The sequence below is a fragment of the Cyprinus carpio genome, chromosome B25 (genome assembly GCF_018340385.1).
Source record: "Cyprinus carpio isolate SPL01 chromosome B25, ASM1834038v1, whole genome shotgun sequence".
NCBI classification, from domain to species: domain Eukaryota; kingdom Metazoa; phylum Chordata; class Actinopteri; order Cypriniformes; family Cyprinidae; genus Cyprinus; species Cyprinus carpio.
This window is the reverse complement of record NC_056621.1, coordinates 22596593-22611431: the sequence shown is the minus strand read 5'-3', so window position 1 is coordinate 22611431 and position 14839 is coordinate 22596593. Positions and strand designations below refer to the sequence as shown.

At 45.1% G+C, this 14839-nt stretch overlaps 1 pseudogene and 2 gene segments (V, D, J or C); 2 read left to right on the top strand and 1 right to left on the bottom strand.

The window, feature by feature from the left end:
• The window catches only part of LOC109089733, a 300753-nt gene that overhangs the window by 188556 nt on the left and 97358 nt on the right, over nucleotides 1–14839 (top strand).
• The window catches only part of LOC109056326, a 134023-nt pseudogene that overhangs the window by 45579 nt on the left and 73605 nt on the right, over nucleotides 1–14839 (bottom strand).
• Nucleotides 2913–3575, top strand: LOC122142350. The segment is given in 2 exon segments: nucleotides 2913–3099; nucleotides 3227–3575. Coding segments are annotated over 2 exon segments (378 nt in total).

The window sequence follows — 14839 nt, the reverse complement described above, 5'->3', positions numbered from 1 at the left end:
AGCACAGATTGTCGATATATGAGGGATTCTTAATCCTTCAGGTAGAGATTTTTCCTTTTACTCTCACGTGCACAAGTCATACTCACGCATTGATTTTTTTTCTGCTGGATTCAAATCTGGTGCCGAATGTATGCAAGTCACAATATCATAATATTATTATATCAGATCATGCCCCCCAGTCAGTTGATTTTAGATTGGATAATTTAAGAAGAGAATTTAGGTGGGAAGTTAAATAATACACTTTTAAAGGATGGAGAATTTAATAAAAATCTGGGGAAAAAGATTGAGCAATTTATAGAAATTAATGATAACGGTGATGTGCATGATTCAAATTTATGGGAGGCATTGAAGGCTGTTGTTAGAGGGGAAATAATAGCATTTGAGATAGCTCAGAGGAAGAAAGTTAGGATGAAAATGACTAAATTAGAAAATACTCTTACCAAATTAGAAAGTTTACACAAAAATTGCCCAAATACTGAATTATTGAAAGAAATTATTGCATTGAAATATGAATACAATTCTTTATTATCTGGCAGTGTACTAAAATTGTTATGTAAAGTTAAACAAAGATACTATGAATTAGGAGATAAGCCCCAAAATCTTCTAGGACGGCAACTTAGACAAAATCAAGCGTCTAGAGCCATATATCAAATTAAGAGCAAAGATGGGAAAACAATAACTAATCCAAATGAAATAAATCTAAATTTTGTGATGTTTTATGCTGAGGTATATACCTCCAAAGACAAGTCTGACCAGAAAAATATTGATAGTTTTTTGGAAGGAATACATTTGCCAAAATTAAGTGATGAAGCTTTAAAGACATTAGATGCGGATATAAGTATTGAAGAGGTGGAAAACGCAATTAAAGAATTTCCCAACAACAAGGCCCCCGGCCCTGATGGATTCAGCATAGAATTTTACAAAAGATTCAGCAAGGTTATTCTGCCATTGTTGGTACGCATGTTTAGACATTCACAGGAAGTTGGCCGTTTCCCTGCATCTATGTATGATGCCCATTTTGCTGTTATACCTAAACCAGATCGAGACGGACTACAAGTGTCATCATACAGACTGATTTCTTTACTACATACTGAAACAAAAATAATTGGGAAAATCCTTGCAAATAGATTGAAGAAGCACATTTGCGATATTATACATCCAGATCAGACAGGCTTTATGCCAGGTAGACATATGTTTTTTAATTTGCGTCGCCTATGTAATGTTTTATATTCAAACCATAAAGAAGAAGCTGCAGTTATTTCACTGGATGCACAAAGGGCATTCGACCGAGTGGAATGGACATATATGATGTCGGCCCTAAACAAATTTGGTTTTGGCCATGTTTTTAGAGATTGGATAAAAACTATATATTGCTGTCCAAAAGCCTCAGTAGTGACTAATCATAATATCTCGGCTCCTTTTTCAATCTATAGAGGGACGAGACAAGGATGTCCACTGTCCCCATTTCTCTTTGCAGTTGTGATAGAGCCATTGGCTGCATACATTCGGTAACAGGCAAATATCCAACCTATTACGTTAGGTGGCCTCCCACAACATATTTCACTTTACGCAGACGATATACTGTTGTTTACAAAGAATCCCTGTAAGTCTGTTCCACATCTCCTCACTTCAATTACAAGATTCGGGAATATATCAGGTTTTACTGTTAATTGGGAAAAAAGTGAAATGATGACTATTACGCCCAAAGCCTGTAAACAGTATGTAAGATCCAACCCCATTCAAGATAGCAGAAAACTCATTTATTTATCTAGGTGTCATAATAACTAAAAATCCAAGAGATTTACTTAGAGTCAATTGGCAAAAGAGAATCAGTCAATTAAAAAATAATATTGATTTCTGGAAAACTTTGCCAATTTCAATGGTGGGTAAAATTAATGTGGTAAAGATGGTGAGTCTACCAAGATACCTCCACCTTCAATCTATCCCTTCATGTATACCACAATCCTATTTTAAACAGCTAGACAAGATAATTATTCAGTTTTTATGGAATTATAAAGTGGCAAGAATTAAAAAACAACACTTATTAAAATCTAAAGAAAAGGGGGGATTTCCCTGAAGTATCACCGGTATGTAATAAATGCAAGGTTGCAGAAGGTACACTTCTACATTCACTATGGACATGTTGCAACCTTCACAAGTACTGGACTGATATTTTCGACCTACTTTCAAAAGTGTATGAAAAAGAGATAGCTCCAGATCCGATGATTGCCATTTTTGGGGTGATTTCAGTACCTTCTTTCAGTAAATTTGAAAAACAGGGTATTTCTTTATTTATGGTTCTTGCAAAAAGGCTGATTCTTCAGAGGTGGAAACTGGATATTGTTCCAACATTCGATGTGCTGCAAAGTGAGCTAGTGAACATTATTCATATTGAGAAGTTACGATTTATCAATAACGACAAGTAAAAAAAAATTAGGAAATATGGAAGCCTGTATTAGAATATTTTGGAATGTGATATATATATACTGGGTCTTATACTTCATTACATAATTGTAACTCTTAATTTACTCATCGGATGTTACCACTGTGATCTGTCTGGAACTCCTCTAATCTATGTATCAGGAATACTTATCTGTAACTAGAGTTGCTTCACTTTTATGTATTTAGTATACCGTGCTAATGTTTCCATTTTGGACCTCTGTTCAGTTAAAACAAAGTAATAAAAAAAAAGATTAATATGAATCTAATAAATCTCCGAAGAAAACCACCAGACCATCATTAAACACCTCAAAATATGAACATTTAACTCTTAAATTCACAAAAGAATACTGAAACATTGACAGCCAAACACAAGAGTGCAATAATTTTATGAGACTAACACACAAAATAATTTATTATAAGAGATAAATAGGAATATCAACTCAGTTTTTAGACTTGTGTCAAACTGGTTTACGTGTATGTGTATGAAGAGCATTTACATACAGAGACACTTTGCATGAGAGTGTTTATAGTGCTGTGAGTTTAACACTTCATGACTGAGAGCAGAACAGAACACAATCTTCATCATCACACAAGACACAACAACAACAATGAACAACATCATCATCCTCATCGTGACTCTGACGCTCGGCATTCAGGGTAAATATCTTATAATAAATTACAAACTATACAAAAACTTTTCATATACTGTGTGACTGGTATGATATATTATAATAATAATATTTTATCAAAATGTTCACTAAACAACTAAAATGTCTTATTTCAGAGATCTGGGGACAAGTGACAGTGACTCAGAATCCAGCGATAAAATCAATCAAACAAGGAGAAACTGTTACAATCAGCTGTAAAACCAGTCAGACACTTTCTAACTGTGGTAGCTGTGTGTCTTGGTATCAGCAGAAACCTGGAGAAGCTCCTAAACTCCTCATTTATTACATAAACAGACTCCAGTCAGGAACTCCTTCTAGATTCAGTGGCAGTGGATCTGGCACTGATTTCTCTCTGACCATCAGTAGAGTCCAGACTGAAGATACAGGAGATTATTACTGTATGAGTGTACACTGTCCTAGTGGTAGCTGTGTGTTCACACAGTGATAAAGAGTCGTACAAAAACCTCCGTCAGTCAGAGTCACAGTGACTGCACTGATACAGCTGAGAGACACTGCAGCTGCTCTACAACACAATCACACACAACACTGATCAGTGAACAAACACATAATACAATATCATTAAAATCAATCTTCTATTTCTAAAGAGAGATAGGTACTCAAGTTTGTAACTCAGACTCGAGTCACATTTCAACAGACTTCTGACTCAACTTCAGATAAAAGACTTGTGAACATGTCTGTCTCTATCTACAGTTAAAACAAACATCTACAGTAAATACTAAATGCAAATGTACTTCATCCTGAATCTCAGGTTTCAACATATCTGCTCTGATAAGTAATAAATAATGTGAAATGCAGCCAAAAGTTAATGTTACTTAAAAAAAAAAGAAAAGAAAAGAAGAAGAATTACCCGTTTGCATCTGCAAAGTGTCCATTATTATTTTATTTTTTCTAGCTATTAATGTCAGTGTTTATGGCATGTCGACTGTTTGACTTGACACTTGGATAGATTTCTCCATGAAATTTTACTATCTACTTGTTTTCAACCCTTATGTTTTTTTGTTTGTTTGTTTTTTTAATTAGAGGGAGAAATTTTTTCTTTATATTTTTCTTTTTACTTGTTTTCAACCCTTATGTTTTTTTGTTTGTTTGTTTTTTACCCGAAAATGGGATATCGCTTCGATAGACCAATCTACTTCGAGTGTAAACTAAACGAGCCAATGCACATTGGCATGCAATTATTGCATCCAGCTGCCGCTGATCACAGCGTGAGTATAATAAGGCAGCAGGTGCAATGCATACCAGGTTTTCGCTGAGGAGCAGAGCCGGACACCCGGCGGCTCAGCGGTGGTACAGCAACCATGGCGACGGGACGTGGCATCTCCGTTCCCTCCTTCAGGGAACGAGGGGTTACCATACGTAACCGAGACTTTCCTTTCAGTCGGTCACTCTCGACGCCACGTCGGTGACCGACGAAAATGGGATCCCTACCAAAGCGCCATGGGTGCTGCCCCTTCTAGTGCCCTGTGCGAGCCGCCTGCGCCCCTATTAGGTGTAGGCCGGGGCTCGGAACAAGTAGCTCCACTCACCATTGTCAAAGCACTACCTCACTGGGTGAGACTGGATAACACTGGGAAAACGTACTCGTTCCACTTGGAACAGGGACGCTGCGGAGGCTCCATCCTTCCCGAAGGAGGTCTCGGGAGCAAATACACATATAGCATCCGTTTAGGGTGTATATGGAGAAATTTGAGGTGATTCAAACCCTCCTGGAAAGGCAGAAGTCTGCCGGGGAAACACGGGCTCTAAGGCTATACCGTGGACTATACGCATACGAGTACCGCTTAGGGTCTCAATATGGAACCCAGCCTTCCATGGTTCTCACGGATTCATCATGAAGGCCTGGCGCCGGACGTTCCGCCGCGTCCAGCTGCCTAGGGTGATGGAGGATCTCAACAGGGTCTACAGTACGGACACTCTGGAGCGGTTTTTTAGCAAGCCGACACTAACCGGGGCCTCTCGGTGTCACTACCCGTTTGAGGTGAGAACACAGGAGGATACCGGCTCTACACGAAGGCTATAGAATCTAGTGAAGGTGTTGGGGGTCGCCCAGCCCGCAGCTCTACAAATATCTGTCAGCGAGGCGCCACGAGCCAGCGCCCAGGAGGATGCAACACTTCTTGAGTGCTCGCAACCTGAACGGGCAGGGCACACCCTGTGCCTGATAAGCCAGGGCTATGGCATCCACAATCCAGCGGGCCATCCTCTGCTTAGAGACGGCATTCCCCTTCTGCCGGCCTCCGTAACAGACAAAGAGATGGTCTGAGGTCCTGAAGCTTTGTGTCCGGTCTACGTAGCATCTCAATGCTCGGACGGGACAGAGCAAAGCTAGGGCTGGGTCTGCCTCCTCCAGGGGCAGCGCTTGCAGGTTCACCACTTGGTCCTTGAAGGGTGTAGTGGGAACCTTGGGCACGTAGCCGGGCCGGGGCCTCAGGATTACCTGGGAGTCAGCCGGCCCAAACTCTAGGCACGAATCGTCGACCGAAAATGCATGCAGGTCCCCTACCCTCTTGATGGAGGCCAGTGCAAGCAGGAGCAGAGTTTTCAATGAAAGAAACTTTGGCTCGACTGAATGCAAAGGCTCGAATGGGCCCTGCTGTAGTGATTTCAGCACCAGAGTCAGGTCCCAAGAGGGTATGGAGGGGGGCCGGGAAGGATTTAACCTCCTGGCCCCTCTAAGGAACCTGATGACGAGGTCATGCTTACCTAAAGACTTCCCATTCACGGGGTCATGGTACGCAGCAATAGCGCAACCTGGACTTTGAGGGTGGAGGGAGACAGCCTTCGCTCCAGCCCTTGCTGCAGAAAGGAAAGCACAACCGCAATCGGGCATCTTCGGGGGTCTTCTCGGCGAGAAGAACACCACTCGACGAACAGGTTCCACTTCAAGGCGTAAGCGTGTCTCGTAGACGGTGCTCTTGCCGAAGTGATGGTGTTCACTACCTCCTGGGGCAGGTCACCTAGAACCTCCGCGTCCCGTCCAGGGACCAGACATGGAGTTTCCAAAGGTCTGGACGCGGGTGCCAAATGGTGCCCCGTCTCTGAGTCAGTAGATCCTTCCTCAGAGGAATCGGCCAAGGAGGGGCTGTCGCGAGGAGCACTAGTTCGGGGAACCAGGTCCGAGTGGGCCAATACGGCACCACTAGCAAGACTTGCTCCTCGTCCTCCCGGACTTTGCACAGTGTCTGTGCAAGAAGGCTCACTGGGGGAAACGCATACTTGCGTAGGCCCCGCGGCCAGCTGTGTGCCAGTGCATCCCTGCCGAGAGTTCTCTCGGTCAGGGAGTAGAACAACTGGCAGTGAGCGGTCTCTGGAGAAGCAAACAGGTCTACCTGAGCGGCTCCGAACCGTCTCCAAATCAGCTGGACCGTCAGGGGATGGAGTTGCCATTCTCCTGGGAGCATTGCTCGAGACAGCTCGTCGGCTGTACGGTTGAGCAGGCCTGGAATGTGAATGGCACGAAGAGACCTCAGAACCTTCTGACTCCAAAGGAGGAGGTGGCGGGCGAGTTGTGACATGCGACGGGAGCGCAGACCACCGTGTCGGTTGATGTACGCAAACGGTCGCTGTGTTGTCCGTTCGGACCAGCACATGCTTGCCTCGTAAGTGACCTTTGAGATGGTTCAAGGCAAGGTGCACTGCTAACAACTCTAGGCAATTGATGTGCCACTGCAGCTGCGGGCCCGTCCAAACCCATGAGGCTGCATGCCCGTTGTACGTGGCCCCCCAGCCGGTGGTGGAGGCATCCGTGTAAACCACAGCATGCCTGGAGCTCTGCTCTAGGGGCACCCCTGCCCTGAGAAACGCAAGATCTGACCACGGGGTGAGGGTTTGGCGACAGGGCCGGTGTAACTTGGACCCGGTGAGTGCTGCGCTTCCAAGCCCACCTCGGGACTCGGCCATAAAGCCAGTGCTGGAGCGGTCTCATATGTAACAGGCCAAGCGGTGTAAGTGCCGCTGCGGCCGCCATATGCCCCAGGAGCCTCTGAAAGAGTTTCAGTGGGACCGCTGTCCTGCTCTTTAATGTATTCAAGCAGGCTAGCACCGACCGCGCACGTTCCTCTGTGAGGCGTGCTGTCTGTTCGACCGAATCCAACTCCATACTGAGAAAAGAGATCCTCTGCGTTGGCAAGAGTTTGCTCTTTTCCCAGTTGACCCGAAGGCCCAACAGGCTGAGGTGCCGGAGCACCAGGTCCCTGTGTTCGCACAACTGATCCCAAGATTGTGCTAGTATCAGCCAATCGTCTAGGTAGTTGAGAATACGAACACCCTGCTCTCTGAGGGGAACAAGAGCCGCCTCCGTGACTTTCGTGAAGACACGGGGAGACAGGGACAGCCCGAAGGGCAGGACCTTGTACTGATATGCCCGTCCTTCGAACGCAAACCGCAGAAAAGGTCTGTGGCGCGGAAGGATCGACACATGAAAGTACGCGTCCTTCAGGTCGATCGCTGCTACCAATCTCGGGGACGGACGCACCCGAATATGCGTTTCTGCGTCAACATCTTGAACGGTAGCCAATGAAGGGCCCGGTTCATAATTCACAGATCCAAGATCGGTCGTAACCCACCGCCTTTCTTGGGCACAATGATGTAAGGGCTGTAAAACCCCGTCCTCATATCGGCTGGAGGGACCGGCTCTATCGCGTCTTTCGCCAGTAAGACTGCGATCTCTTCCCGCAGAACAGGGGCATCGGACGCTTTCACTGTAGTGAAGCGGATACCGCTGAGCTTGGGGGGACGCCGGGCGAACTGAATCGGATAGCCGAGGCTGATTGTCCGCAGGAGCCAGCGAGACGGGCTGGGTAGCGCTGACCAGGCGCTTAGAAACCGTACAAGTGGGACCAGCGGAGCCACAGCCGTACCCGCAGTGGGGCAGCGAGGTGGAACACAGGGACCCATCTCGGGCGGCTTGTGAGCAGGCCTGAGTGTGGTGCGAGTGTGGGGTGCCGGGCTCACCTGGTTCCACGGGTTGGCAGAGGGGTGCGTGAGTAGGGCCTTTGTTGACGCTCTCGAACCGCCCGCTGCTGCCATCTGGCGAAGGAGGAGGATGAGTGAGGTCCGGTGTTTGGCCGTCCGCAACTCTCCGTGCCCTCCTGGGACCCAGAGACAGAGAAAACCGCTCTCTCGTCGAGATTTCCAGATTCTCCCCTGGCCCTCCTCCAGGGGAGGGAGAGGTGCTTTCACCATCCCCCAGAAAGCGGCTACCTCTCTCTGGGCCACCCGTCCCGGGGCCTCTTGCTCTTCCGCTCACCGCCAGGTTTGACGGGGGCCAGGACGGGTGGGGCGGCCTGCCTGAGCCCAGCTCTACGGCGCCACTTGCTGGAGGCTGCTGCGGATGTGGCGCGGGAGCGGGTGGTGGCAGGGGGCCGCCCTCGGCGACGAGCAGGCTGGGGCGTTGCAACCGGCGGACGGGTGGAGGCAGCAGCTGCCCGCCGGGCAGAAGGTTGGACCGCCTCAGTCTGCTCCCATGCAGCCAAGAACTGCTGGGCCAGGTTCTCGACCACGTCACCGAAGAGGCCGGTCTGGGACACAGGCATTAAGGAACTGATCTTTGTCGGCGTCCCATCATTTCAACCAGACTCAGCCAGAGATGGCGCTCCTGGACCACAAGCGTGGACATCGCACGACCCAGAGAATGCACGGTGACCTTCGTCGCTCGGAGCGCGAGGCCAGTGGCGGTTCTGAGTTTTCAGAACTTCTGGATCGTAACCACCCTCGTGCAGGTCCTTCAGTGCCTTGGCCTGGTGCACCTGCAGTAACGCCACAGCGTGTAAGGCAGAAGCAGCTTCCCCGCAAGCCATATAGGCACCGCCGGTTAGACCAGACGAATGCCTATAGGCCCGGGAAGGAAGCACCGGGTCTCCCCGCCAGCAGGAGGCAGTCTTAGGACACGCTTGCGTCGCTACCGCCCGCTCCACCGGGGGAATCACCGAATACCCCTTCGCTGCACTGCCATCGAGGGTGGTGAGGGAGGAGGAGCCCACCAGCCAGTTTCTGGCAGTAAAAAGGTGCCATCCACGACCTGGTGAGCTCGTCATGCACTTCCGGGAAGAAAGGCACCAGGGTGGGGCGCTGAAAACCAGCGCGCGCCACCTTGAGAAACCAATCATCCTGCCTCGAGGGCTCGGGACGCGGTGGAGATTTCCACTCGAGCCCTACCCTCTCGGCGGCCCGGGAAAGCATAGCTGTCATCTCCAGATCCAATTCAGGCTCCGCCACTGTCCCAGAGGGCAGCAGCACAGCTGAGTCTTCATCTGACAGCTCTCCCTCCGATGCTGAGATCGACATCTGGTCAGGGGGAGGCCCACTGGATACCACTGGTACGCTCTTTGAAGAGGGCCCAGCGCGTTCCGTGGGTTACTCCTCTGGATCGGAGATGCAAGAGGAGTGATGGTCCCCGGAGGGTTGGTTCCCTGCGGGGTTTGCCACCACTATAATCCTCAAACCGCCCGTGCTACTGCTGGAAATGGTTTTCGTCTGTCGGCCGCCAGAACGAGCCCCAAATCGCGCGGCAGCGGCAACGGGACTCCGCCCCCTTTTTTGAAGGAAGCAGAGCCTGGTTCGCAGCTCCGAGATGATCATCTTCCCGCAGAGAGAAGATGACTCATCCACGAAAGCTACCTCAGCGTGTTTGCCCAGACACGTGAGGCAGAAATCGTGACTATCACCCGTTGCCAGGTAACGACCGCACCCAGAAACGCACGGGTGAAACGGCATCCTTATAAGGACGATCCGTCGTCTTTATAAAGACGCACCCATGAAGCTCTTTTAGAGAAAATTTGCTCTTTAGGAAATGCTCTTTTAGTGCTGAGGCGCACAGGGGAATTGGCCGCTTGCAACACGACAGGGGGTAGTGCAGCCTGAAGTGTGCAATCCACTCGACGCTGGAACGACCACCGCTGAAGCGCCGTCTCGCCAACACAAGAAGCTTCCGAGAGCGTGCTGAACTCGTAGTTTACAGCAGACACAGTTGAGCAGAACGATACTAACGCTCGGCTCCGAAGCGAAAAGCTGGTATGCATTGCACCTGCTGCCTTATTATACTCACGCTGTGATCAGCGGCAGCTGGATGCAATAATTGCATGCCAATGTGCATTGGCTCGTTTAGTTTACACTCGAAGTAGATTGGTCTATCGAAGCGATATCCCATTTTCGTCGGTCACCGACGTGGCGTCGAGAGTGACCGACTGAAAGGGAACTGACTTGTCACAACACTGTTTGATTCCTGCCTCTGAAAGGTGAGTGTGGTTATCTAAACAATATCTTAAAGTCAAATAGTGTCAGAACGACTAATTATTGATTAAGCATCATGGATTTTTATGATTTTGATGACGTTTTCATATATATATATATATATATATATATATATATTATATAGTTGCCTATGAATGTAATAATGAGTTTGTCTGTATGCTGCTGGACTACAGCAGAAGTGAAACTGGTGTGTTTCAGTTCAGATCATGTAACCAATCAAACAGTGACTCTGGGAGTGTGGGCTGAAAATCTCATTTGCATTGTCAGGGTGGAGTGATTGTGATCCTCTCAGAATAGAGCAGCTCTGTCTCCAGAGACCATGTTTCAAACCCCAAGAGATTTATTTGACTAGATTTACTGCTACTGATCGAGCTTCTGAAAAGCACCTGGACAAACACTACATGCATCTTCATGTGTTAGTTGAATGATGTTGTCAGACACAAATGGAGTTTGTTGAGAAGCTTTATTGAATGTTTGCAGCAAACACAGCAGATTGAAAGATCAGCCAGTGCTTTGACACTAGAGCTCTCTTTCAGTATTGAGTTGTAAACGACTACAGCTGCAGCACTAGACTCATGTGAATCCTGCCTGACACAGGACACTCAGATACGCTCATCTTCAGGAGAGAGCAGCGCTCACTGGAGAAACATCAGCACTGCGAGCGACTAACAGCGACTCTTGTGGAACAAGGCCTCATGAGGAGCTCCATCATGTGTTACTCTGCAGACGTACAGCTCTCCCGCTTCCCAGCTTGCTTTGCTGAGGGTCAGAACACTACTGCGGCTGTAGCGGCCGTCCTGCTCGCTCTCTGCGCTGGTCACAACCCCCTCGGTGACCTCTGAGCCGTCCAGTGTCCAGCTCACCAGCGCCCCCTGTGGAGAGTAAGAGCTGAGCAGGCAGAGCAGTGCGGCTGAGTCTCCAGAGATCTGCAGAGAAGAGGGCGGCAGCAGAGACACTGAGGGCTTCACTGTGGGACCAGCTGCAGGAGACAAACACAACACATTCACAAACACAGAGAAAACACAAACACTACATACATTTCAATGAAACCTCACAAATGAAACAAAACATATTAAGATATTTACTGCTTTAATCCCAGTAGATTTATATCAAACTTACACAAACTCCAGCAGAGAGAGAAACACTTCAACACACTGATAGTAGAAACATCTCTCTTTTTTTTTCAAATGTAAAAACTCCTTCACACAAAATCTTTTTTAAAATGTAAAATTGTATTTCTGTCTCACAAGGCAAAATGACACTGACTCACCACTTAAGTAATATTGATATTTGACATTAATCTATATTAACTGTGCAATCTTGTTTTAAGTTTATTAAGTTGAAATCAATTTATCATTGTGTCAACGTGTAATTCATCTTGCTTATAATGTTTCATAAAGTGTTTTATTCTTCTTACTCCCACCCTTCACTTGCAAACACTCACTCGCAGCAAAAATGGTGTAAAGTACAGTAATGAGATGAAGACTTAAATCAGAGGTTTAGAAATAGCTGCTTCATTCTACATAATGGTGGTCCTCCCTCGTGAATATCATATGATATAATATAAATATAATAAATGAATCATGGGTGAGAAATATTTCTGAAGAGGGTGATTCTAAAAAGGATTTTGTGTCATACTGCATTCAGTGTAAAGTTCTTATTTTGATATGCTATACTTTATTTAAAGGTGATGTTGTTGCAGTGTAATTACATAAATAAATACTGAATGATATTAATTACTATATACTTACTGTAGGGATTTAGTTGGGGTGTTGGTTTAATTACTCGAAATTATGCATAATTTACTGTTGTTGTTGTTGTTGTTGTTGTTGTTGTTGTTGCTGTTGTTAGAGTAAGTACATGTAACAGTTGTAAAAGCATCTCCTTAAAATAAAGCTGTTGTAAATCCTTCCCACTTCTTTGCATCGTCAGCCACATGCTTCAGTGCTCTGAGAGTGTTTATAGTGCTGTGAGTTTAAACACTTCATGACTGAGAGCAGAACAGAACACAATCTTCATCATCACACAAGACACAACAACAACAATGAACAACATCATCATCCTCATCTGGACTCTCTGTATATGTATACAAGGTAAGGTTTTCAAGTTAATGTTAAGCTGACATACTGTAGTTATGATATTATGAACATTGACATTTACAATACATATAGATCCTGTTTTTAAACTTCTGCTACTTTTCTAACAGGTTTCAGTGGACAGGTGACTGTGACTCAGACTCCCTCTGTAAGAACAGTTCAGATTGGTGAATCAGTCACTATAAACTGTAAAACAAACACAGTAGTGAGCAATGCCTGTGCAGGTTCATATACTTGTATGGCCTGGTATCAGCAGAAACCTGGAGAAGCTCCTAAACTCTTGATTCAATCTGCAAATCGAAGAGAGTCAAACACTCCTTCTAGATTCAGTGGCAGCGGATCCAGAACTGATTTCACTCTGACCATCAGTGGAGTCCAGACTGAAGATACAGGAGATTATTACTGTCAGAGTTTCCATGAGATCAACAGTAAATATGTGTTCACACAGTGATAAAGAGTCGTACAAAAACCTCCGTCAGTCAGAGTCACTGATTTCTCTCTGACCATCATTGGAGTCAATGCTGTGATGGTGATTGGAGTGTTACAGATGAGAGAGTGTCAGCATATCAAACATTTCAGAGACTATTTATTTAGATTATATATCTGGGAAGCAGAGATGTATTAGTAGAAACAAGGAGAGAATAGTCAAAACCAGGCGATGGTCAAAAACAAGGCAACCAGGCAGAGAAGCAAACAGCATGCAGGGACTGATTAAGATCAGAATCCAAAGATTACAAAATCCAGAGACATAAAACCAAGAGTGTAGAGTGTGAAACAAGCAAGACTTCACACTGAAACAGTCAGGGTTTAAATAGGCCAGTCTAATTAGAATAAACACCTGAGAAGAATCACATCAGAGTTCAGGTGAGTGTGACGTTTTGTGTTGGAGATAAAAGTGACAAATGTGTGCTTCCCAAACCTGTCCTGGAGGCCCCCCTGCCCTGCACTTTTTGTATGTCTCCCTTATCTAACACACCTGATTCCACTCATCAGCTCGTTAGTAGAGACTGCAAGAACTAAATTGGAAGTGTCTGATTAGTGAAACATACAAAATGTGCAGGGCAGGGGGTCCTCCAGGACAGGTTTGAGAAGCACTGGTCTAGAAGAAAAATAAATGTGTGGTGCTTGTTCATGCAAAACTTGCCATCACAATGTAAACACTTTTCCAAGATTTCCATTGTCTTTATGGATTCAGAGTAAGTTTACATCAGTCCTGAACAAGCACATTATTATAACAGAATCACTGACTCATGATCAAGTCTCACCAGTAACTTATTGTCTGGCTCATCTGATTCTCTCATCTGATTTTTATGATGAATCATCCACAGATCAACAGTTGATTCAATCATTCAGAAGGTCAGTATGACTGCTGAGAGTCTCAGTGTAAACAAACCTCATCTCTCCATTAGTCTCCAATAGACTCATTTCAGAGAATAAAGAGTCAAACAGTCAAACTCATATTTGAGTGATTGTGTTCCTCTCAGAATAGAGCAGCTCCATCAGCAGATGTTCAGCGTCCTCACAGGAGCTTCATGATACGGTAAAACTACACAGAGTCAACACACAGAGAACCAATAGTGATCTGTTTCAGTGTTTGAGCTTCAGAAACTGACTACACAGAATAGATTCATAATTTCCTTCATCTGCAGGTGTTTTCATGATTCACTGAGTGACATTTGATTATAAAATATGAGCTTGAGTTCTGGGGCCTCATTTATAATAACGTGCATATAACTTTCTGAAATTCTCTACGAGTGATTTATAAAACCAAAAAATAAATAAATAAAAATACACACAATTTTTTTTTTTTTTTCTAAATGCATTAATCTTTATAAATCTCAGTTCATTTTAAATACAAGCACAATATGATTGAATCAAACACATAAACCTACAGAATGTTCAGAAATATGAATTTATGGTTCAGAAGAAGTACAGCACGCATCACCATGAACAAGAAAATCCAAATGTGTTCATATTCAGTAAATCATTAATACCTGTGATGTAATTTTCACAAAGCATAATATTAATGAATATTGTGACTGTCTATTTTTACCTTATTATTATTATTTTAATCTTAACAATTTTATAAATGTTGAATTATTTTGATGGTGTATATGTGTACAAATTTGTACTAATGCTCTTATGAACAGATACAAATATTTTCACATCATTTCTCATCATTTATGTCTTTGAAAACCCCAATTTGTTCCTCACTTTTAGGATGAATCCTACCTCATTTAGGATTCGATCATACTTTCATTTAAAAATGAAGCTTGTGACAAATTCAAAAGACAAAAATAGTCAAAGACATAAAGATTAAAATATTGTTTTATTGTTTTATCTAACTGAAATTTGATTAAA